The 24,943-nt window shown below is 32.7% G+C and overlaps 2 protein-coding genes and 1 long non-coding RNA gene across 5 annotated transcripts; 1 reads left to right on the forward strand and 2 right to left on the reverse strand.

Moving 5' to 3' along the window:
- Nucleotides 1-62: 62 nt before the first annotated feature.
- LOC139811144 (uncharacterized) lies at nucleotides 63-3,481 on the forward strand. Its single transcript, XM_071775251.1, has 3 exons — nucleotides 63-939; nucleotides 1,628-1,730; nucleotides 2,479-3,481. Exons 1-3 carry the CDS (start codon nucleotides 867-869, stop codon nucleotides 2,642-2,644), a joined length of 342 nt encoding a protein of 113 aa, XP_071631352.1. The 5' UTR covers nucleotides 63-866; the 3' UTR covers nucleotides 2,645-3,481.
- LOC139811147 (uncharacterized) lies at nucleotides 2,133-7,393 on the reverse strand. Its single transcript, XR_011731558.1, has 2 exons — nucleotides 5,303-7,393; nucleotides 2,133-3,973 (listed from the first exon to the last, which is right to left on the reverse strand). It is a non-coding gene; the product is annotated as an uncharacterized lncRNA (long non-coding RNA).
- Nucleotides 7,394-20,832: 13,439 nt separating this feature from the next.
- On the reverse strand, nucleotides 20,833-24,334 carry LOC139811592 (uncharacterized). Of its 3 annotated transcripts, none has more exons than XM_071775880.1 (6): nucleotides 24,116-24,334; nucleotides 22,788-23,999; nucleotides 22,465-22,708; nucleotides 22,184-22,390; nucleotides 21,941-22,100; nucleotides 20,835-21,833 (listed from the first exon to the last, which is right to left on the reverse strand). In XM_071775880.1, the coding sequence occupies exons 2-4, from the start codon at nucleotides 22,915-22,917 to the stop codon at nucleotides 22,372-22,374; spliced, it is 393 nt and encodes a 130-aa protein (XP_071631981.1). In that variant the 5' UTR covers nucleotides 22,918-23,999; nucleotides 24,116-24,334; the 3' UTR covers nucleotides 20,835-21,833; nucleotides 21,941-22,100; nucleotides 22,184-22,371. The 3 variants fall into 3 exon arrangements, with proteins under 3 accessions (XP_071631982.1, XP_071631981.1, XP_071631980.1); XM_071775879.1 differs by having other exon boundaries at nucleotides 20,837-21,833; nucleotides 22,475-22,708; nucleotides 24,116-24,327; XM_071775881.1 differs by lacking the exon at nucleotides 22,184-22,390 and having other exon boundaries at nucleotides 20,833-21,833; nucleotides 22,475-22,708.
- Between the last annotated feature and the right edge of the window lie 609 nt (nucleotides 24,335-24,943).

Here is a 24,943-nt window from a genome sequence, read left to right on the forward strand (position 1 = left end):
ATCGAAAACTGCTAATTGATTTTTTAATCTAAAAATGAGGCACAAGTTTTCATGGTCGCATTCCCTCGACGAGATTACAGGTGAAGAGGCAATTAGAATATGTACGTCTATGACCTTTTGAGATTATCAATCTTAATAGGCTCCATGCAAAAGAAAGAGAACTATTTCTCAGTTCAACCTAACGCTCAATTCTTCCGTGAAACGGAACAGGAGATATAAAAATAGATATAAGAAATTCGACGGAGCAGTCGTGGGGTAGCAACCTAATGTGCTAGGCATGAGAACAAAGGATCCCAAGATATAAGAAATTCCTGCCGTTTCGTTTCATTTCCGTCGAAAAAGAATCGAAATCGTTACGACAAATAATCGCCTTATCATTGTCTTTTTCTGACCAATCTGTGTCAAGGTGAGCCGAATCTCAATCGGGACGTTCAGTTAGCTAAAACTGAAAAAATGTTTTCCATCAAGGCACGTTTCGCACATACATATAACATACAGAGAACTGAATACTGAATTCAGCGAAATTTTGCAAAAGACACAAATATAATTAATAATTAATGCAACGTGTGAAGTAAAATGGGATAATTGCATTATGTTCAACGATGCTAAAAAGAGGTCATAAGAGGTCGTGTTTAATTTAATGTCGGCGAGCCTAATGCTAACTTGATCCTTGTTCTTTGTTATCTTATTACTATCGCCACGTGCGATATCGCACATTTTGCTTCGTGCCTGTTCGTGCAGAACAGAAGACGAGATATTCTCCTCCAGAGATCCATGAAAGAAGAAGAAACGGTATATAAAAAGTGATTTTTCGAAATTTTAATACTGTCTTTTCTTCCTAGTGACTCCCTAAGCTAGAAAGCAAGATGAAGGGTTACATCTGCGCGATTTTGCTGTTGATTTGCGGCGAGATGGCTTATTCTGCGACGCAAGTACGAGGTATGTTGCATAATTATCCGATTAGGAGATTATCGCTGAGGAGAAGACATTGTTACGTCCGGACACTGTAAAACAAATGTGTATAGAATAATTTAGCCAATTTATAAACGACACGATATTGCCATTAGTACTTTCTCAAAAGACTTGCTACACAGAAAGGATTTTCTTTTAAAATTTACCTTGAAATCAAGGTAGTTATGGGACAACATGTACCACCAAGAATTTTATGCGAGCTATTCTGATTAATATCCACCATAATAAAAAATATTAATATCTATTACATTAAAATATAAAATATTTTACTAAAATATATTTAGGAAATCTCAATAATTTTTCAAAATTTACTATCTGCTTGGTATTTTTTATCACATTGTTTGTAAAATGTCTTTTGTATATTTTAAAAATTCCTTGGTTGCCAAGTTGTCCCAAGTTTAAAGTGAATTTTAAAAGTAAAATATAACAAAAAATTCTCTCCGTGTACTTATCGTACACGTGCACACATTATGTGTAACCTCAATATTTCAATGACAGATTCATTGGCAGATTTGCAAATTAGACGACTAGGATTATTCCGAAATCAATGTAGCTACTTATTAGTTAATATAAATAACGCGGAAATAAATAAAAAGTTTTGAATCATATTTTTCGGACAGTACTTTCGGATTTTACCACACAGATATGCTTTTAGGTGGCTGCCTTTTTGGAAACCAAGTGGTCAGTGTGGGTAGACACACGACTGCCCCGTGCATGGAGTTGGTTTGTGACACACACGGTCAAGTAACTATGGTCCCGTAAGTCAAAGCATCGTATAATTATATATCTGACTTAACTTAACTAGATATAAGGTTTCATGTATCTCGGAAAATTCTATTTAAAGAATAAAAAAAATTTCGTCTTTCACGTAAATGACGGCTTTTGATGCCTAATCTTGTAATCAAGAAAACTGGCTGGTACACAACGATCTTTTGATTATTCCGATCCTCGCTTTAATCCAAATTAATTAATCTTCACGGGACGTAAGCAATGACAATAATATGTGATTAGACACCTAAATTATAAATTAACAAAGGAAAATGTGCTTAATTTATGCAAGGAACAATAGATTTTTCGGGTGATGCTGAAGCTTAATTTACCAAACTTTCAAATTCGTAAACGGTTACAAGAAAAAAAGATTAGAGAAAAAACTTTAGAAATTAAAAAAAAATATTGTAGATTTATTATATTTTGACTCTGTGTCTCAGAGAAAGTACATGATTTCTGGGACACGATGTATTTGCTAACAAACTTGTAAAGTTAACGGTTAAATGAAATATATCGCGAGAAAGCATTTTATAATAAAAAAAAATCTCATATTATTTCACATTTCTGACAATAAGTATTTTTCTTTTGTGATTAATATATTTTAAATAATTAACAACACACTCCGTATTTCGCAATAGAATTTGCACAACTGCAAGATTCCATCGCGTTTTCAATGCTAATGTAAATTTTTTATCAAATCTCTCTTTCGTAGTCTAATTTTATTCCATTTCTTTCCAGATGCCCGTCAATGGCTTGTAATCCTGGGGAGGAAGTTATTGGTATGATGCCTGAAAGACAAGGCAAACCTTTTCCAGATTGCTGTGCACAACCGATTTGTAAGGGTAGACATTACCCTGAAGTCGCTGACGCACCATACTATTTGCCACAGATAGGATTCGAGTAACGCGCCATTCTCTACCTCTACTTATTAGCTAATAATTTATTATGTATTCAGTATTTTATTCAGTTATTCATACAGACTTACATAATCGTATAGTTATTATATACTCTTACATTTTAAATATAACATATCAGGCGCACAACTTACATTAGAGTTACATAATATGTGACATCACCATGCTCATTATCGCGTACCAAACGCGCGCTTTTACAAAAATTACTTTTCTTTATTTATTTACTAACATCTACTTCTAATTTTTGTAAACGCATAACTACTACCTGATTTTACATATTCTCATGGAAAGAAAGTAAGGTGTGCTAATTACGCACATTTCTAAACAGCCAACAAATTTTGTTCCAGCGACCGTCATTTTGTAGTGGCAAATTAAACTGATATGCCTTCACTGCCAATACTGAAAATCTGTAGTGTATGTAAGAACATACGTGATGTAAACTACAGATTTTAATACTGACAGTAAATATCGGAACATAGCCATAAGCCATAAACACAAAAATTTAAAAATAAAGGCGCGTATGTTACAATGCTCAGAAAAATACCAAAATGCGTCCTTGGTATATTATATGAGTACACCTTGTTTTCTTTCCACTATGCATATTCTTACTTTATTATTAAATTGTTTATATCTTTTCTGGCCTAACGTTTTAGTTAATATATCCACAATTGTAAGTTAGTTGGACAATGCTTTATATTTCGATTAATTTTAATTATTTTTATATACATCTCGTGCATAAATCTTATTTTTTTTGTCTATGTGTCTGCGTCCATTTATTGTACCATTTCTAGAAGATATAATTTTATGACACTTTCTATTTATATTTACCGCAAAAATTCATTTATAATATTCTATTAATGTGAACAAAAAAGTAATAAAAACAGTAACGACTCGTTAGTTATAGAATATAGAGTAACGATAAGTCGGTACAAATTGTGGATGTATCAACTAAAAAGTGATAATATCACGCGCGATAAACGTAAAAGAAAAGCTGTTTGTTTCCTCTGCTTGAAAGCATTAACACACACATCGATACATTTCAATATTATTTATACACAGTATAAAGTACTATTTAGTTTCATTATACGTATGTATTTGTGGAACGGATAGACGAAATGTCTCTGTGCGTAAGTGAAGGGAGAAAGAGGCCGATGTGCTCGAAATCGCATCACTGGCTCGACGGTTTGAACGAATCGGAAAATGGACCCATTACTCGATCTTATAGTTTAAGGGTCGGTCTCGAACTGCTTGCGTCCGGATAATGATGGCTGCGGCATGAGTATAGCCAATGCTGCTTCTTCCGGTTGGCGGCATTGGACCTTTGGATGTACAAAAAAAGGAATAAATGCAAAATATACAAAAGATATACACAATTAATTTATGTATGCTTATACAGCATTTCTGTATCTGTATATCGAATATATATAGCAGGAAGCCATGGCTCGAGCTTGAGCTGCAACGCCATTAAATTGGATTGGATATCGAATATATGTATCCTATTCCATGGCCTGTGTATGTATTTGGATACCATGGATACCAATACTCGTATTAAATAACATAAATTCCAGTCGCAAGTATATAGAGGGTTTGTGTATAAATCGGGTGTACAGAATTCGGGTTCTGACGGTAACATATATATACACATATTAAAATCTTCTGTATATATACTCAACTGAGAATTTTACCGCAGGTGTACACCGTATATTCGACTTGTATATCCGAACATTTGTATATCCGGATATATCTACTAGGGATTATATTGTCATTCCGGTGTGACATAAAAAAAACGTTTTTTTTTTCATTTTGCAAAAGTATAACATATATTTAAAAATGTACTGTTAAGTTTTGGTAAAAAAATTCTAAGTATTTCAACTTTTACAGCTGCTTCTTCTAGGAGTGCAAAGCGTTTTTCTCAAAACATAATTTCTTCATCTATATAAGCGGAGGTAAAATCTAAAAATGTAGCCAATCGATCGTTCTAAAATTTTGACAGATTATATTCTATATCAAGTATAGCTCTGGTAGGAACTAGAATTACGTGTTTTTATGTTGAATTTAACATATTTTTTACATTAAAAAATTGTCGAATTTGTTATTTCTGAACATAAATTAATTTTTTTTCCAATTCTTGCAATAGCGACACTCATAAATTTTTTGTTTCAAATAAGTCTACGAGATCAAATCACTTCCGCCCCCGAGACATCTTTTTTTAAACGTGTCATATTTGCAAAAACATTTAAAAAAATTAATTTTAATAATGTTAATATTGTTTTGATATTCATTGTAAGTAGCTTAATAAATCACAAAAAGTTTTATACTATTACAAATAAATATTCATTAAAAAAAAATTCCTGAAAATTGCTCAATTTCTTGGCCGTTACACCGGAATAATACCTTAATGTACGGTATACATGAGCCTGGTGATTATACATATATTCAGTCTCATGCAAGATACACAATGCTCAATATACGTTAAACAAATCCATATATTATAAGATACACATGACCCAATGTGTGTGTATATTCAATATGTGTATATACGGAATACATATGACTAAATATACCTACATACATTAAATCTTTCTATATACGGATAAAGCCAAAATACTACACAGACTGAATATACAAGATGCACAAATTTCAATTACCTTTTGTTGAATATCCATTTCCTCCAGAGTAATGGTACTGACTCGCAGTATCGTTTTAGACTTCCGGTGGAGAAGGTGCGGCTGGAGCTGGTGATGGCTTCGCTCTGGCTCTAAAGAGCCGGGACCACCGGTCGTCGATAGACGGCGCGGCAAGGTCATATTCGCCGTCCTCGTGTAGGAGTGCTTCGATATCGTCGGGAATGCCTTACTCCATCGCGTGTTCGCTCTCAAATGATCGCGATAACGATTCCGGGGATGGGTGACAAGTCATCATTATTTTGCCCCCTTTCCACCGCGTCGTTTTATTACTTTGCCGAGTGCCTCGTTTTCTAGAGCTCCTTGTTGTCGGTGCCATTGCTCTCGTTGAGTTGCTGGTTGGTAATAGAAGCGCTTTTAAGATCTAGCATAAACGTGTCGGTATCATTTCCCTGTCTACTCCTCAGTCCCACGATGACAGATATTATTATTCAGCAAACTTCGAACGGCCCGATGTATCTATAAAGACTAACTTTTCATTGAACGCAGGCTTTTTGTTGAAAAGCTTTTGTTGAAAAGCGTGATCGTGTTTCCACACATGGTCGCCGACTTTAGGTTTCCAATCGCGGCGGCGCCGGCGCAAGTTGTAAATGTCGGTGTTCCTGACGGTGGAACGCTTGCGCTAAATTTACGCGGACCAGTTCGAGAAGGACTCTTCTAATCTCTCGCGCTGTTCTGTCGATGTGCAGGCCTGCCCGGCGGGTTCTTTGGGCTGCGGAACTCTCGCCCATCGTGGTTAAGATATGTCCCACCAGTAACCAGTCGCGTCATGCAGAGCAGTATTAAACGCGAATTGCGATTACCTATACGCTCACGAACGGTGCCTTCGGTTTATGTACTGCAAGATCATGGTTTTAATGGTCCACTTCACTGGTTACATTGCGATGCATATGCCGGTGTAAATGCGGTGTTCCCAGATATCGCATCATGTTTGTTAGTTTTGCGGTCTTGAGCTGCGTTCCATTGTCGTTCAAAATCATGTCCAAACGTCACGATTTTGAATTGCCTGAGCCCCTTTCCTGGCATGGTAAACGCCGTGATAGGATTGCTTTCCGGAGGAGCTAACGGCACCTGTTAATAACTGTTCTTGAGGTTAAACATGGTCAGATATTTCGTGCCTCGAAGCTCATCAAGTGTGGAGAAGATTTGTGGCAACGGATAGGCATTGCGTTCGGTGACGTCATTTACTCGGCGGAAGTCGATGCAAAACCGTGGTTTTCCATCCTTCTTCAGAGTGACCGGTCGGAGCTTGCACTGGCCCTCAATGTGTTCAAACTCGTCCGCGCGCCTCAGCAGATCTTCGGCCCGGCGGATGCTCTCCTATCATTGTATGTACATACAGCTTATATCGCAGATGCATGTTCTCGTATTACAAGAGTTCCAATTGTTCTTCGGCGAAATATTCGCCTGCCTTACGCATCATAATAGCCATCAGCTCAGTTTGAATACCGAGAATTTCTACACTGCGGAATGTCGCGAAAAAAAAGTTATTGGATAAAAAAAATATAAGTTGAGCCAACAAAATGTCTCATTGCGACGTGCCAAAGAAAGATATACTTATTGCAATCATATTTGCAATTGCAATGCCATTTCAAAATCCCGGCATTGCGTGAAAGAAATATGTAGTTCTTGGATATTATGTATCTATATATATCTCTCTTAATACTATTATATGGATCACTTCCATACAATAGTATTAAGGAGGTTCGATGGCTTCATCGGAGGGAGTAGTGGGACGCGGGGGTTCTGGAAACAGCGCACTAGCGTTTGAAGTAGTGGGAATGAAGGGGATTGCTCTGATTGGTCGCCGCGTGTATAATGCGTGCTGCTGTTCACGTCGTTCACAACCATGACAGTCTATGCAGACGAAAAATCAAGCAATTTATGCTTTAATAATTAATTTTTCTACGAAATGTGCGGTAACCTTCCCCTTTCTTTCGCTCATTTATTTGTAAATTATTAAGTTACATGTGCAAATTTCTTTTTCTTTATCATTTGCATTTTTTCTTGCACTTATTTCATTCTGAAGGTATATGCAATATGTCATTTCCCATAAAAACCTTAAGAACCTATGTTAAAAATGCAGCCAGTTTCATGCAATTTTAATATGTTGTTCTGGAATGCAAAATATAATTATGTGAATTTTTTGGGAATTTTTCACCGTCCCGTTTTGAAATAAATCTACTCCTAAAATTGTACTTTTTAGGTTTTTGGAGTAGATTTTTTTCAAAACGGGACGGTGAAAAATTCCCAAAAAATTCACATAATTCTATTTTGCATTGCAGAACAACATATTAAATTTTCATGAAATTCTCTGCATTTTGTTGTAGCCATCGAACCACCTTAAGAGCGTTGTAGTTGAATCAATAACATTTTGTCAATAACAGATGCTATTAAATTAACAGTTTTTTTTTCTCGGTGTAGTTCGCTTACAAACATATACAAACTAGGGTTTCTTATTTAAATCGCTCTAATGTCTGTGGCACGGAACGGTCTGTGTTCGGGTCCCGTAAAACGACCTGTCGTTTCTCGAACGCAAACAAGTTAGTCGGGATTCAGGGATTGAGAGATAGGTCCAGAGCGCACGATCATATACAATATATATATAATTTATATTATATATAACCGCAATCCTGCGATATTGAGATCTTCGGCTCGGCAAGCGTCCCCTAAATGAAGCCAGAAAACCAATATGGCGTCAGATATGTAGTAAACGCTCTTAAACGCTTTAAAACGTGGTTTTTCGGTGTTACATGTTTATTGGTGTTGCATGCTTGTTTGTTAAACAGTTTAACACTAGAAGTAATAAATTATTTATTTTTATTATTCAAAGCATGCAGCAATCCTGCGGCATATACGCGGTAGGTTTTATTACATCTGCAGACGCTATATTGGTTTTCCGTCTTCACTTGGGTCTCGCTTCTCTCTTAATGTGCTTGTGGCATAGAAGTGTTCAAACCTGTTTATTTACATATGATCGTAGCCCAGAGATACGTAGACTGTAGATGTGGTTGATAGTAACTAAATAGTAACTATGATCGATATAGGCTGCGTTCGTTTATAACGCGCTATTACCTTGTTCTACATCCTTGTTTTACATGATTTTTTAATGAGCGATAAAGTTAGAATGACGCCATATATTAGCGCTAATAACGTCTCCCCGGACGCGCCCATAGTTTATTGTACGCAAAATGTCTAGTAAGTGTCGCGTGAGAGGCGCAATATTTAGCGCGTTCGTGTAGATGCGCAACGGGAAACATGTCATAAGTGGTAGGTGCGGATGTCCGCCCCGTAACAATTATCATGCTTACAATTAGCGGTAGTCGTCGCGTGTTTAACAAAGCAGTCCTTTGACGTACGTGGTGCAGCTCTTGGGGCCGGCCTTTCTGTCGCGGGCGTTAAGTTGACAAACAATTATTCGATATTTACTTAGTAGGCGGTCGCAAACGAAACGCGGAAATAGTTCGGGCCCACTTTCTTGTCCCATTTATAGATACGCTTAAATAGCCCCGGCGCGTAAGAATGGTGCGCGAAGTGATCGCGGCAGTGAGAGGCACACTGAGATATAAGGTATATGTATATTATACTGGAGTATGCATTGGTTCGGCTGGCGCGAACCAAAAATCTTGAAAAAATAAACACTTATGCTTCACCAGAAGTAAGTTGATATAATATTCAACTAAGTATTCAACCAACTATGATAACTTTTATTAACTAAATTTAATTGATATTCTTTTAAATTATCAAGTTTTTTTTTTTATGAAGTATAGTTTTAGTTTACATTATTAATAAATTTACTTAAATATCAATTATTTTTATCACCGCGTCATACTACATAATAATATTTATTATCTACATTATTAAATGGTTTTTTTTGTAGTGCTATTCATTCTAAATTGTCTTTAATTTGTTGGTTTGATGTATTTATATTTTATTTTTTTCTTTTAGTTCTTTTAATTCTTTTTCAGTGTATTCTTCTAAAATATTTTTTTAATTCACAAGCAACTAAACTAGTTGTGCTTGTTCCAATTAAAGTTATTGTTCCTAAAATAGTTAATATTTTTTTCATTTTAATATATTATTTTAATTTAGTTTAAATATTTACTTTTGGATTAAAAATTATAGTACTTACATCAAGACCAAAATCTAAATCTTTTTTATATGCACCAACACTAGTAAGAGCTCCATCAATAAAATATAATTAATTAATAAGGAATTAAATATAATTTACTTTCTAATTGTTTAAATCCTAACCCAATTTTTACATATATATTATATCCGGCTTTTCGGCTATCGTAAGAATCAAAACTATATTTATTTTTCTAATATCATCATTATTAATTAAGGTCTATCCAGACAAACTTGCATAGGTGCATAACCATGCATATGCATAAAGAAACGTATTGGTCTATTTCCTTATGCACATGCATATGGACCAATCAATTCTCTTATGCTTATGTTTATGAGCTTATGCAAGTTTGTGTGGATATAGCTTAAAAGTAATTGTATCAAAATGTAATGTACCAAATTTTCCTTTTCCTACATCACCAAAAGTAGACCTTGATATTGCTTTACCGTTTGTTTCTATTGTAACACTAGGATAATTATCCCTAAATTTATCAAATGTTTCTGCGTAGTCAAAACAATCTATATAACTACTAAATATAGAGATGAATAATCATGATATTCTCTTTTTTTTACCAATTTGCCATGTTTCTATAGTTATTATAATTAACATTATTAGTGATTGGTATATGATTTTTGCTTGGATCCCGTTTTGGATTAAAAGTTATAGTACCTACAAGAAGACCAAAATCTAAATGTCTTTTATACGCACCAACACTATAAATAGCTCCATCAATAAAAGGAATTAAATATAATTTACTTCCTAATCGTTGGAATCCTAACCCAATTTTTACACGTATATTATAATTGAATTTTCGGCTATCAGAAGCATCAACTATATTTATTTTTTTAATATCAGCATTATTAAAAGTAATTGTATCAAAATGTAATGTACCAAATTTTCCTTTTCCTACATCACCAATAGTAGACCATGATATTGCTTCACCGTTTGTTTCTATTGTAACATTAGGATATTTATCCCTAAATTTATCAAATGTTTCTGCGTAGTCAAGATAATCTACTACTAAATATAGAGATGAATAATCAGAATGTGCTGCTGTTTTTGACCATTTTGCCCACATGTTTCTATAGTTTTTATAATTAACATTATAAGTAATTGGTATATTTTTGCTTTTTGGCTCCCGTTTTAGATTAAAAGTTATAGTACTTACATCAAGACCAAAATCTAAATATCTTTTACGCGCACCAACACTTTTAAGAGCTCCATCAATAAAAGGAATTAAATATAATTTACTTCCTAATTTTTTGAATCCTAACCCAATTTTTACATATATATTATATGCGGCTGTTTTCTTATCAGAAGCATCAACTATATACATATTTCTAATATTATCATTATTAAAAGTAATTGTATCAAAATAAAATGTACCAAATTTTCCTTTTCCTACATCACCAAAAGTAGACGTTGATATTGCTTTACCGTTTGTTTCTATTGTAACACTAGGATATTTATCCTTAAATTTATCAAATGTTTCTGCGTAGTCAGAATAATCTACTACTAAATATACAGATGAATAATCATAATATTCTCTTCTTTTTGACCAACTTGCCCACAAGTTTCTATAGTTATTATAATTAACATTATAAGTGTAATTTTTGCTTTGATAACTATTAATTATTATTATTGGTTTATTGTTATTTTGGCTATCATTTCTTTCTAAAAAATTAATTTTATTATTTTCTAAGTTAATTTGTTCATGTTTTTGATAAGGACTAGCAGCAATTACAGTTCCACTAATTGTTAATATACTTAATAAACTTAAAAGCTTCTTCATTATTGTATTATCCTTTCTTACTGACTCTATGCTGACTTGTTAATCGGACAAGAATAAAAAGAGAGGTTTATAAAAATGGCAATTACAAAAGAAGAATTAATAGAACAGGGTTTAAGTGAAGAGATAGCAGATAATGTCTTAGATCAGTTTAATAATGAAGCAAAACAAATTAGAGAATCTGCTTTTCACTAAATTTATTTCTTTTCAGGTATGTATTTGCACATCGGTGCTCGACAAAATAGCCGCTGACTGCCACGTAGGCCGGCCGGATATTCGCGCTAACACTTCGGTCTAACACGATTACAAATATTCGATATTCGCTGTATAAATTTATATACGTTGCGATTTCGACGCTTATATTCGCGGGTTTACGCACCGCTCGCGGGTTAACTCTTGGTTTTGTATGAGAGCAGTCAACACGTCCGCACAGCGCGAGCTCTGCCAGGAAAAGGACCTTTGTTTCAGTATCAATTATCGATACACTTCGCGTTATTACTCGCGACTCGCGACTTCACACTTGCGGGATTATATACGCGCCGCTCGCGGGTTATCTCCGGTTTTAATACAGAGTATCTTATTGGTTCTATCGTTGCAGATTTAGAAAACAGATAAAACATTAATCGAATCGAATTGATTTCTATCGCTTTAGATCCAAATAAGGAAATAACTATACAAATTTTATGGTTATGAATCGTTTTCTATATGTACAATTATTGTTCGTCTGAATCAATCGATTGTATATACACGATATTTAGTATATATCGTTATTTATGGTAATAATTTTATAAATAAAATGATAGACATCTTATCGATATTTATATGACTTAACCGAACCGACACATCTATCGTTTCTTATCAGGATTTTCTGACAAACAACTTATCAGATGTCTATCATTTTATTTAAACAAATTTAATAAATTTAAATAAAATGATAGACATCATCTGATAAGTTGTTTGTCAGAAAATCCTGATAAGAAACGATAGATGTATCGGTTCGGTTATGTCATATAAATATCAATAAGATGTCTATCATTTTATTTATATATATTCGTATTAACCCTTAAATGCCACCCGGGGTCCAGCGGACCCCAGACCCTTTAGAATGATATATTTTCAAATGTTCCCCCCAAAAATGGAGCTCATGCTCCCATTGATGATAGTTGAGTGATTGGCCTACCCGGTTGTACATACACTTAGCAGTACTCAGTTTACTTAATCTTTTATACTATGTTAAAATTGAAATTTTAACAATATAAGCATTTTATTCTCTTTTCTAAGCCTTGAACAACATTGAACATAATTTTCATAACATAAATATAAAAAAATCAATGAGTAAGGAGACATTTTTCATGCTGGGGTCTTTTAGACCCCATGTGTCATTTACGAGATTCTTGAGAGGTGTGGCATTTAAGAGTTAATGCATACGGTAAAATTATTACCATAAATAACGATATATACTATATATCGTGTATATACGATCGATTGATTCAGACGAGCAATAATTGTACATATAGAAAACGATTCATAACTACCCGCGAAAAACGATCTAATATGAATCTAACTAAAATCATATTAAATCATATTAAATTTGGGTAAAATTCAAATTAATTCCAGATTTTTTATTAAAATTATATTTGTTTAAATACAGTTTTAATTTGCATTTATTAAAATTAGTTATGTAGATTAAATATAATCCACAATAAAATAGAGCTTTAATTTACATTTAATTAGATCATTTATGTGGATCATATAACACTTCGAATCAAATATGGTTTTAATTTTTATTTAATAAGATAACTTATATGGATTATATATGATCCAGAACCATACATGATGCAGAATATTTATATATAACATTTTAATAAAAAGTTAATATGTTCTGTATGCGACTTTTATTCGATTTAATTGCAGCTTTAACTCAAATTTGGTTTTAATTTGATTCTTATTAAAACGTATTTTTGTTTAAATAATATTTGCGGTAAAATTTGTTTCCTTATTTGTCGAACTTAACATGTAAATATTTGATTCAAATTAAAAAGTTAGACTAATGTTGAATATTAATTTGATTTTGGAAAAATTATGAAAAGTTAATAATTGGAAAATTAAGCTGTATAGATTAAATTTCATATTTTATAGATTTTTATTACAATACAGTAGTATATGTTGTCATTAATTTTTTGTTGATTTTTACAAAAAGATATAATTATATACGGTATACAAAATTTGTATATAGTTATTTCCTTATTTGGATCTAAAGCGATAGAAACCGATTCAATTCGATTAATGTTTTATCTGTCTTTTAATGCAGGGTCTATACAATAAGAGTCGCAAAGTCGTGAGTCGCAAGAATTGACCAATTACAGTCGATTATTTTCCTCAAATTCGATTGTGATTGGTCAATTTTTGCGACTTACGACTTTGCGACTCGCATTGTAGACCTCGCATAAATCTGCAACGATAGAACCAATAAGATACGATTGAAAACGATACAGATATAGCCGTTTTTAATCGTTTTCTATCGGAGATGGTTACCACAGGGACGTTTCATTACGTTCACTCGTTTTGTTACTTGCGGCGTAAGATGCGTACGCCAGCGTATGCGTAACCTGTGTATTCTATCTCAGATAGCACAATGACATCCTCGGGAAATCCAAAGGACATCCAGGACGGACAACCGGGATATCCTGGGGATATCCCAATTAAATCCTAGGATATACTTTGGATGTCCTGAGGAAGAGCAAATGATCCCCGAATACTAGTCCTCATGACATCCCGAGGATATTCTGTCGGACGTCCTAAGGACTTCTATGGGATACGTTATGGACGGTCGCGCCCGGGCAGTTTGCACGTGCCTAGATTTGTTTGTACGTTGGTAGTAAAAACCCGCCGGCCGAAGCCGGGGGCCTTCGAGATACCATAAGGTACGCCTATTTAGCAAGCTAGAGTTTCGTTCGTTATCGGAATTAACCAGACAAATCGCTCCACCAACTAAGAACGGCCATGCACCACCACCCACCGAATCAAGAAAGAGCTATCAATCTGTCAATCCTTCCGGTGTCTGGGCCTGGTGAGGTTTCCCGTGTTGGGGGTACCGGATAATTTATGTTATATATAAATATTTATAGAAATAATTACTGTAAGTTAACTGAAGATTGTGAAACTCTTATAGCTTCCTGCTGTAAAATGTAGGCTATATACGGTCCATTTTGGCGTTACGAATTTCGAAAAATGTTTGATTAATAAATCAGATGTACGGTATATTCTGCCAAAATAACAAAAATAACGCGCTCTCAATAACGATAAATAAACAAAACAAGGCAAATGAGAGCTCGTTCGCGACGATGAACGGACGACAGTAATAAAATATTACAAATTGAATAAAATATATATAATAAAGTAAACGTTTCGGTCCTTGGTTTGGACCCTCCTCAGTACATATAGCTGGTCGAGTGAAATGCAGTGGTCACAAGTAGTAAAAAATGCCGCGTAATACTTATTGTATTACGCGGAGAGATGGTGTCGTATATCTTATCAATTTGACTGTCAGGTAACTCTTGTGATCACTTTTTAAGGTATGACTATATATATTTGTTTAATTTATTTCTTTTTATGGAATTAAGGTAAACAGTCACATTGAGGATACGAGATCCACACTCTCATAATCGGAGAGCGGAATAACTGCATTTTTTTGACTACTTGTGACCACTGCATTTCACTCGACCAGCTATATGTACTGAGGAGGGTCCAAACAAAGGACCGAAACGTTTACTTTATTATATATATTTTATTCAATTTGTAATATTTTATTACTGTCGCCCGTCCATCGTCGCGAACGAGCTCTCATTTGCCTTGTTTTGTTTATTTCTGCCAAAATCATTTGTATTTCTGCTCCTCTACTTCTTACGCAAGCATCTGCCGTAATTCTTGTTGAATTCTGCTGTATGTGCTAGTTTGCAACGATGCCGCTAGGCGGCGCATAATGGTAAAACTAACTCGCAAGTAAATTTCAGTTGGGATCTAATGTAAGCAGGCCTCCGGCGAAGCAAAATCATGACATTCGCAACAATCTTCGCCAGCAATACAACGCAAGGCTTACTCAACTGCGGTGCTATAAATATAAAAAATATTTTTGTAAATTATTTTAATTTTCCTAAAAAATATTTTAAAAATATTTTGTGCTGTATGGGTAGCAGTAGGCGCTGCTACAAATCTGGCGCGATTATGTTGCACTGCGATTTGCGCAAGCATCTGCCGCATTTCTTGCACTATTCTGCTATATGTAAATGCATACACATATCTTCCACAATTCTGTTGCACTACGACGAGAGCAAGTTTTTGCCAACAGAAAAATAGTCAAAGTTGGAAATAGAAAACGCATGATCTGCCCGAAAGTTAATGCACGACTTTTCGAGCAGTTTTTTTTACACCAGAATTGCAATGGACTGGTTACCAGGGTAATAACGCGGAAATAAATAAAAAATTTTGAATCATATTTTTCGGACAGTACTTTCAGATTTTACCACACAGATATGCTTTTAGGTGGCTGCCTTTTTGGAAACCGAGTGGTCAGTGTGGGTAGACACACGACTGCCCCGTGCATGGAGTTGGTTTGTGACACATACGGTCAAGTAACTATGGCTTCGTAAGTCAAAGCATCGTATAATTATATATCTGACTTAACTTAACTAGATATAAGATTTCACGTATCTCGGAAAATTCTATTTAAAGAATAAAAAAAAATTCGTTTTTTACGTAAATGACGGCTTTTGATGCCTAATCTTGTAATCGAGAAAACTGGCTGGTACACAACGATCTTTTGATTATTCCGATCCTCGCTTTAATCCAAATTAATTAATCTTCACGGGACGTAAGCAATGACAATAATATGTGATTAGACACCTAAATTATAAATTAACAAAGGAAAATGTGCTTAATTTATGCAAGGAACAATAGATTTTTTGGGTGATTCTGAAGCTTAATTTACCAAACTTTCAAATTCGTAAACGGTTACAAGAAAAAAAGATTAGTGAAAAAACTAAATTAAAAAAAAATATTGTAGATTTATTATATTTTGACTCTGTGTCTCAGTGAAAGTACATGATTTCTGGGACACGATGTATTTGCTAACAAACTTGTAAAGTTAACGGTTAAATGAAATATATCGCGAGAAAACATTTTATAATAAAAAAAATCTTATATTACTTCACATTTCTGACAATAAGTATCTTTCTTTTTCTCCCGGCTGCTGCCAACCTTCGGTTGGCGAAGACGAGGGAGTATGCGTTTCACTGGGGCCGAACCTTTAGCTCCGGTAACTTAGCCGGTCAACTTCGACTTTATTAATTTTCATATTTTTTTATCGTTTGTTGGTCGTTTGTTGGTGATTGTTGGCCTAATTACAACGTTTGTTGGTTCTTAATTTTTTTTTAAATTTAAAAAGAAAAATTAGCATTAAGTTAGCCGGAAAAATTTTATTTTTAATTTCAAAAAAGCCTAATCGATGCGTAATCGTTTGCTGATGATTGTTGGTTTAATTTTAGCGTTTGTTGGTTTATTATTAGTCTTAAAAACGAAAAAAAACGAAAAATTATCTCACATATTAAAATAATCGAAGATTGGCAGATAATTTGTAAGAATAGTTCTTGCTAAGAAGTGGAATATAGACCTGAGATACATATAGTACTTATTTATTGTAAAAGACATGAACATTAGGATCTATATGAAAATTGTATGAAATAATAAGGTTCTTAAAAAAAATGACGTTTTGTTACTTCAAACAAATCTATAATTTTTACAGTAAAACACTTTCCACAAGTGAGAAACAAAAGCATACATTGGAGAAGTAGGTTTTTTTTCAAGAAAATTCTACTAGGAAACGTATATTCACGTATGAATACGAGAATTCTCTTCAATTTTATGTAAATTTAATCAGGTTGAAGCTTATATTCTTATAAAATAATATATATTCTTAATGATCACATAAATAATCTTTATTTATAAAAATACAACTTATTTAAATTTCAGTTCTTTAAACGCAAACATAATGCGCATATCATGAAACACTGTATCATGTTTTTAAGTGATCACATTTAGGTATGTATGATATACTTTATTCTATCATTTTTTTTAGCACATATGGTAAGTTTGACATTTATTTTATACGTACTTTGACAATTAGGCGTCTTGAATGAAGAGTTCATGGGAAGAAAATGATAAATTCATAATTAATCCATTTTAAGCACAATTTTATGTTTAAAAGTAGAACTTATAAACTTATACACCATGTTTCTTGATCTTTTCGCGATTTTCTGCCGATGTTAAGGTCCGTATTCATATGGCAGTTTTATAGATGTTAGCCTTAAATTGATAGAAATAAAGCTTAAGTCGTAGGCAAATAAACCAATCTTCGATTACTTTAATATTTGAGATAATTTTTCGTTTTTTTTCGTTTTTAAGACTAATAATAAACCAACAAACGCTAAAATTAGACCAACAATCATCAGCATACGATTACGCATCGATTAGGCTTTTTTGAAATTAAAAATAAAATTTTTCCGGCTAACTTAATGCTAATTTTTCTTTTTAAATTTAAAAAAAAATTAAGAACCAACAAACGTTGTAATTAGGCCAACAATCACCAACAAACGACCAACAAACGATAAAAAAATATGAAAATTAATAAAGTCGAAGTTGACCGGCTAAGTTACCAGAGCTATTGGCGGCATGGTTGCGCTACACACATGTATATTGGCAGCATGGTTGCGCCGTACTTATAATGTGCATATTGGCAGCAATGTTGCGCCTCATTATCTGAGAAGATAAGAAACCAGACATTAGAAGAATGGACATTTATGAATTTAATAAAAAAATACATCAAGCATATATGAAGATTAATAAAGGACAGAGATGATAATCAAATTTATTATATAGTTAAGAAACAAGCATCTATAAATTGACCAATACACATTAATAATATATAGAGTGTTACTTTAAAAACCGCCCACTAATTACACAGTGTTATTCCTCTTCAATATTAATTGTAAGTCGAAAAGTTCTGAGTTATTTCTTTTTCTATAATGCTTAATATAAATAAAGCAGTAATTATTGTTTATCGCGATCCCTTCTAGCTTCTCACGAGCGTCAAGGGTCCTCTGGGACAACTTGAATATACTCCGTCCAACGAGAGATTGAGAGTAGATCGGACGAAAACTTGTCCGTCTCGCGCAGGTCTCCACCCACAGAGTATCTATTTACATATACGATACGTCACGCTCTAGGGACTTTACTCCCACTTTGCTCACTATCCGCAGAACCATCAATCTCTCGTAAAAGCAATATATATATATATATATATTGCTTTTAAAAGTATGAAATAAATAAATAATTAATTAAAATCTCCGGAGCAGCAACAAAAGATTATAAAAAAAATTAAAAACAAAAACTTATAAAAAAATTTAAAAACATTTATAATAAAAATTTAAAAACAAAAACTTATAATAAAAAAAATTTAAAAACAAAAACTTATAATAAATAAATTTAATAAAAAAAATTAAAAACAAAAACAAAAAAATTAAACAATAAAAAAATTGTAAAAAAAAAACTGCCGACTGCTGCCTAAACTAGGTTAAATTAAATGCAGAAAATAAAAATTAATAAAATTTAAAATAAAATTTAAAAACAAAAAATTAATTTAAAAAAAATTTAAAAACATAATTTAAATAAAAATTAGAAACAAAAAATTAAACAATAAAAACATTGTTTTTTAAACAAAAAAAACTCCCGACTGCTGCCTAAACTAGGTTAAATTAAATGCAGAAAATAAAAATTAATTAGTAAATAAAAACACTTATACAAAAAATTTAATAACTAAAATTTAAAATAAAATTTAAAAACAAAAAATTAATTTTAAAACAAGAACTTATATAAAAAAATTTAAAAACAATAACTTATACAAAAATTTAATTTTAAAAAACGGGTTTAAAAAGTTTAAAATAATAATAAACAAAATGTTAAAAACAAAAACTTATACACAAATAAATTTAATCAAAAACAGGTTTAAAAAGTTCAAAATAATAATAAACAAAAATTTAATAAAAACTTTTAAAAGTTTAAAATAATATTAATTATAAAATATTAATGCAATTGACACACTATTAGGAAATATTGTCTAACAAATATGATTGAAAATACATACAAATACTTGATTACTTACTACAAATTATTATTATTATTATTATTATTATTATATTAGGCATTATAGACGCGCGCTTTATGCGCGCTATTTAGCTTTAATATTATACTATTACTATTATACTATTAACTCTTTCATACACATAACTATCAAAATATACAATGACAGCCGCTCACGAAGTAAGCGTAGCCAGAGAACCAATCGGCATCGTGGAAAAGCAACAACAATTAATAAATTTCGATAAATTCGAATATTGATTTAACATGCCTTTTCAGAAATGGAACTAGAACATTAACGAAAAAGAAGTGAATTAAAGACTTAAATTTTATAATGAAAAATACTTTCTTATTTACGCTATAATTATTAATTGCATATTTTAAAAGAGCAGTCGGGAGACGCCACGCCAAGCGTTTCTCAATCACGTTTTAGATGTCATAGAAAATTCTGTACTTAAATTGTTTAACTGTTATAACTTAATCATACTTAGTATTAAACTGAAATGTGTTTGTGGGTTTGCGCGCGCGTGCGCATGTATATGTGTATTCTTATGGTTAAACTAAAATGTGTTTGTGTCACATGCACGCTCATGTGTGCATTTATATGTGTACTCTTATATACATGTGCATATATACGACGCACGCGCGCACGTACACATACATAAACAGAGAAATGCGTACAGAAAGAAGCAACCAATATATGCTGAATTATTAAGTGTAAAATTCGGCGTGGCGTCTCCCGACTGCTCTTTTAAAATATGCAATTAATAATTATAGCGTAAATAAGAAAGTATTTTTCATTATAAAATTTAAGTCTTTAATTCACTTCTTTTTCGTTAATGTTCTAGTTCCATTTCTGAAAAGGCATGTTAAATCAATATTCGAATTTATCGAAATTTATTAATTGTTGTTGCTTTTCCACGATGCCGATTGGTTCTCTGGCTACGCTTACTTCGTGAGCGGCTGTCATTGTATATTTTGACAGTTATGTGTATGAAAGAGTTAATATTATAATAGTAACCCAGATAGCACGGAGAATTGAAAAAGAATTCTTTTTAAAAACCCGATTTTTAAAATGTATTTTTTTCCCATATATCATTTCTGTTCTAAAAGAATTCTTAAGAGTTCAAAAGGAGTTCTTTCCTACGTCACCAGTTCTGAGTTCTTCTTTAGATACAAAAAAAATCACTTTTCTACTCCATAAGAATTCGTAATGTATTCGAAATTATGTTTAGACAGTATTCTAATAGAGCTCTATTTAAGCACTATTTCGAATGCATTGCGATTTCTCATAGAATAGAAAAATAATTCCTTTGTATTTGAAGGATAAGAAAAAATCCTTCATAATCTATCCAAAAACAGTTTCTACATTAGAAAGAACATAAAATGTACTAATCCATTTTATGTTCTTTCTGATGCAGAAACTGTTTTCGGATAGATTATGAAGGATTCTTTCTTATCCGATGTTACAGACAGAATATTAGGATTATAAACACTGAAATTAGGAATATAAATATAGGAAATATAAAATAGAAGTATCCATAATTCAGGTATATCGATTAATGATTATATTACTAAATTGGTATACAGATTTGAAATATTGTAAGTATCATATTGTTATAACAAACGATTCGTATAATATGAGCGACATATTTATCGTACATACAGACATGCGTAAAATAAAATTTTATATGCAAAATAATCAATGTATAATATGATATTATGAAAATATAAAAGTGTCCCGAAAGAGTGATCGAGTAACGATTCGAAATTCTACAAACATATTGTTACTTCGCAGAAGCAGCGACGATCGTTGTATTTCGGAATTCGGTCGCACTTCCGCGCGTCCCGTTAATGCTTCATCGGATGAGAGTCTTTAGCGATTGGAAGGAAAACATAAAAGTAGAATATAATTATACGAATAGCGGTGAGCAACGCATGAGCTTTTTCGCTGGGGCAACAAGGCGAGTTTTGGAAAATCGATCGTGTTTAATTAGATAATTTATGTCCCGAGCGGTATACGCGTCCAGCACATTTACACGCGATTACATTGTAACGTTTATAACACGAAAGCGGGCTCATTGACTTCCGTCGAGCGGCCGATGCAAAATAATTCATGTGTAATAAAACAAAATAAAATTAAGTTTTCTTTCATCTTAAATCAAAATTAAACTCATTTTCATACCGTTACAAATAATACGTACATCATCGCTTGTACAAATCGAGCGAGATAAAAGTTGAAAATAGCGCCAAAAATGTGCTTCCTGAATCTACCTATAATATAATCTAGGTCCTTTTTTTTATCCGGTCACTAGCGTGCTGCAGCCACTTCTTAACAAATATCCCAATGTCGTTCTTAGGAACGTTCTTTATTTTCGAGATGGTTTCTGCAACATAATGTTTTGTAAGTATAGGTATATAGATATTGTAAAAGTTAAACATTAATATTTGGTAATCTAAAAACTGAAGAAGAAAATGTTGCTTATTAACTCACCGACAATGAGTTAAGAAATTCGAGTAGTTTGAAATTTTAATGTGTTTCTTTGACCGGACCAAAAATACTTTATTGCTAGCTGATTCGACATTAAGAAGCGCAATGTGGCTCTGGTGAATTTGCCTGCATCAGATCCTCCGATCATCTTTATCTCATTAATCTGCAAAAATAAAGGCAAATATATCATTATGATTTGAGCATTTGTATTTTAAAGAAAAGTATGACAATTAAATAATCTCTTACGTAGAATTTTTGTACTTCCAAGGACTCAACAAGATTTCGTTCAAATTCTTTGAATTCTTCAACAGTTTGTAAAGGAAAGTTAACGGTTGTCGATTTTGCATTTACTGGAGAGAGTTCACATTTATCCGAATTTGTAGACTGATAAATTAGATGGTGGTAACACAAACGAGTTTACAGTACCATCTCTTTTACATATCTCTTTGGTTACTGCAAAATATATTATATTTAGTTACGTATATTTATGTTGCTATTTTTTAAAATAAATTTTATCGGAAATTTACTTTACATTACCTTCTTCTTCTTCTTCCTCCTCCTTCTCCTCCTCCTCCTCTTCCTCTTCTTCCTCTTCTTCTACTTCTTCTTCCGACGCCAACGTTTCGTTCCGAAGCCATGCTGGCTTTCTCCTATTTCGTATCTTTTGTGCCTCAGATGCCTTAATAGCTTTGTCACACATGTCATCAGTATCTTCATTTGTAGATACGTTCATGCAGTGCTCTTCTACTTGATTAGCTAATTGAAAAGACTCTGCAAAAAGTGTTAGTTTTCATTTGTGTACAGTAAGTTAATATTTTCTAAATATTTAACATTTTTGAGAAAAACGCACCAAAAGGTCCCAACCGTTTACGGCATTCGTATATAAGCCAGTCATCTTTTGGATGTAGATAATGCATTTTGTTTTTATTAAATTTGACCTGTTTTGGAGGCCAAAAAACTTTGTTTGATTCTAAATCCATCCAATTTTCTGGTACGAGATTACAAAAATACTACAAAGTCAAAAAATACTACAAAGTCTGCATCTGCAAAGTATGATTCCACATCACCTCATATCAATCTTGTAAAAGAGGCATGGCGTAAGTAATGTTCTCGATTGTCATTAAAAATCCTTTACGATCAATGCATTGTACAGGCTACATTTGTAAAGATGACAGATTTTCAACTTTGTATATATTCATGTTACTTGAGGGACACGGATAATGTAAAATATCAGATCTGTTTAGAAATTTATTACTAAGAACAACAATCTTATTTTCCATTAATCCAATGTGCTTAATCATCACGATAGTTGCATCAGTCAGGAAGCAACAGTTGTCTGGCCTTTTATTTGATAATTCAAACATGCGGATTTGTAGAATTCGGTGCTCGCTGTGGCAACCCAAAGGAAGTTCTGACACAATTGGCTTCTTGAGTATAGGATGCTTCAAAATCTTCTGATTCTTCTTATTTTGAAGATGTTAATCGTAACTGTACTTTTCGATTAGTCGTTGATGAATTTGTTGCAAAAGATTAGCGTGTTTTCGTATCATTCGCTTCAACACTTGCATATGATTTTCAAAATCAAAAGTACTGTATGAATCTAATGGACCGTACATCTTTACATCTTCATTTAAATGAATAAGAGAGTGAATGTTACTCACAACATATTGCTCCCCATACAACGTCTTAAATTGCTGTACAAAAATAAATCAGCAATTCTTTAGCATAAGCGTTGTTTCTGTAGCAATTTCGGGGATCGCACAATATCCGTATAGCACAATTAAGACTGTTAAAGTGAATTGAATATTCTTCAAGAAGAAAATGTTGCAAAATAATCCTCGAATCCTTCGAGTTCTCACAATCAGAACAATATAAGGTTGGCAACGTATAGGCGTGACGAGCCAGCTCGAATCCTTCGAGTTCTCACAATCAGAACAATAGGTTTACCTTTGGCAATGTATAGGCGTGACAAGCCAGCTCGAATCCTTCGAGTTCTCACAATCAGAACAATAGGTTAGGTTAAGTTGAATAGTTTATAAAATGTGCGATCTCGAGTAAAAACCTAGTAAAAATCGAAATCAGATGTAAATTTAATTATATCACAACGTGTGTGATGATGAGGTTATCGAGTATTTGCAAGAAATTAATTTAAGAAAATTAATAAAATGCTTTAATTACCTTCAAATTTTCTTCTTGACGACAAAAATTATTAACGGTCGTGCTAATACGTATACGTTGTCAATTACGGCCAACTAATGTAAATATATTACGTCCAAGCGTAATATTCTCCGACGCAGAAGCACGTAGAAGCGCGAAATAGCGAGAAAGCCGCCAGGAAGACCAGAGAAGACAAATAGAAACCGATAGAAACGCTGCAATGCTGCTCGAGAAAGCATTATAGACTGCGCATGCGTATTAAGTGAATTCTCTTCGAACCTATTACGAATAGAAAAAGAATTCCTTTATTTAAGACCATTTAGATTAATTCCATAAGAAGTCACTTCTATGGAATTCTTTTTGAAGGAATTCTTTTTGAGTTTATTTCGGACAAATTACGGGTATTCTTAAAGAATTTGAAAAAGTGAAGTCTTTTCGAATTCATAACGATCAGCTGTGCTATCTGGGAATAGTATAATATTAAAACTAAATAGCGCGCATAAAGCGCGCGTTTATAATGCCTAATATAATAATAATAATAATAATAATAATTTGTAGTAAGTAATCAAGTATTTGTATGTATTTTCAATCATATTTGTTAGACAATATTTCCTAATAGTGTGTCAATTGCATTAATATTTTATAATTAATATTATTTTAAACTTTTAAAAGTTTTTATTAAATTTTTGTTTATTATTATTTTAAACTTTTTAAACCTGTTTTTGATTAAATTTATTTGTGTATAAGTTTTTGTTTTTAACATTTTGTTTATTATTATTTTAAACTTTTTAAACCCGTTTTTTTAAATTAAATTTTTGTATAAGTTATTGTTTTTAAATTTTTTTATAT

Source organism: Temnothorax longispinosus, chromosome 4 (assembly GCF_030848805.1).
Source record: "Temnothorax longispinosus isolate EJ_2023e chromosome 4, Tlon_JGU_v1, whole genome shotgun sequence".
NCBI classification, from domain to species: Eukaryota; Metazoa; Arthropoda; class Insecta; order Hymenoptera; family Formicidae; genus Temnothorax; species Temnothorax longispinosus.

Bases quoted from the DNA above. Each gene is read 5' to 3' on its own strand.
- LOC139811592 (XM_071775879.1), bottom strand. From the start codon at position 22,917: ATGGATTTAGAATCAAACAAAGTTTTTTGGCCTCCAAAACAGGTCAAA. The intron at 22,709-22,787 runs GTGCGTTTTTCT...CACTTTTTGCAG, and splicing joins TAAACGGTTGGGACCTTTTG to AGTCTTTTCAATTAGCTAAT. The intron at 22,391-22,474 runs GTAATGTAAAGT...TATATTTTGCAG, and splicing joins GGAGGAAGAAGAAGAAGAAG to TAACCAAAGAGATATGTAAA.
- LOC139811144 (XM_071775251.1), top strand. From the start codon at position 867: ATGAAGGGTTACATCTGCGCGATTTTGCTGTTGATTTGCGGCGAGATG. The intron at 940-1,627 runs GTATGTTGCATA...ATATGCTTTTAG, and splicing joins TTCTGCGACGCAAGTACGAG to GTGGCTGCCTTTTTGGAAAC. The intron at 1,731-2,478 runs GTAAGTCAAAGC...ATTTCTTTCCAG, and splicing joins GGTCAAGTAACTATGGTCCC to ATGCCCGTCAATGGCTTGTA.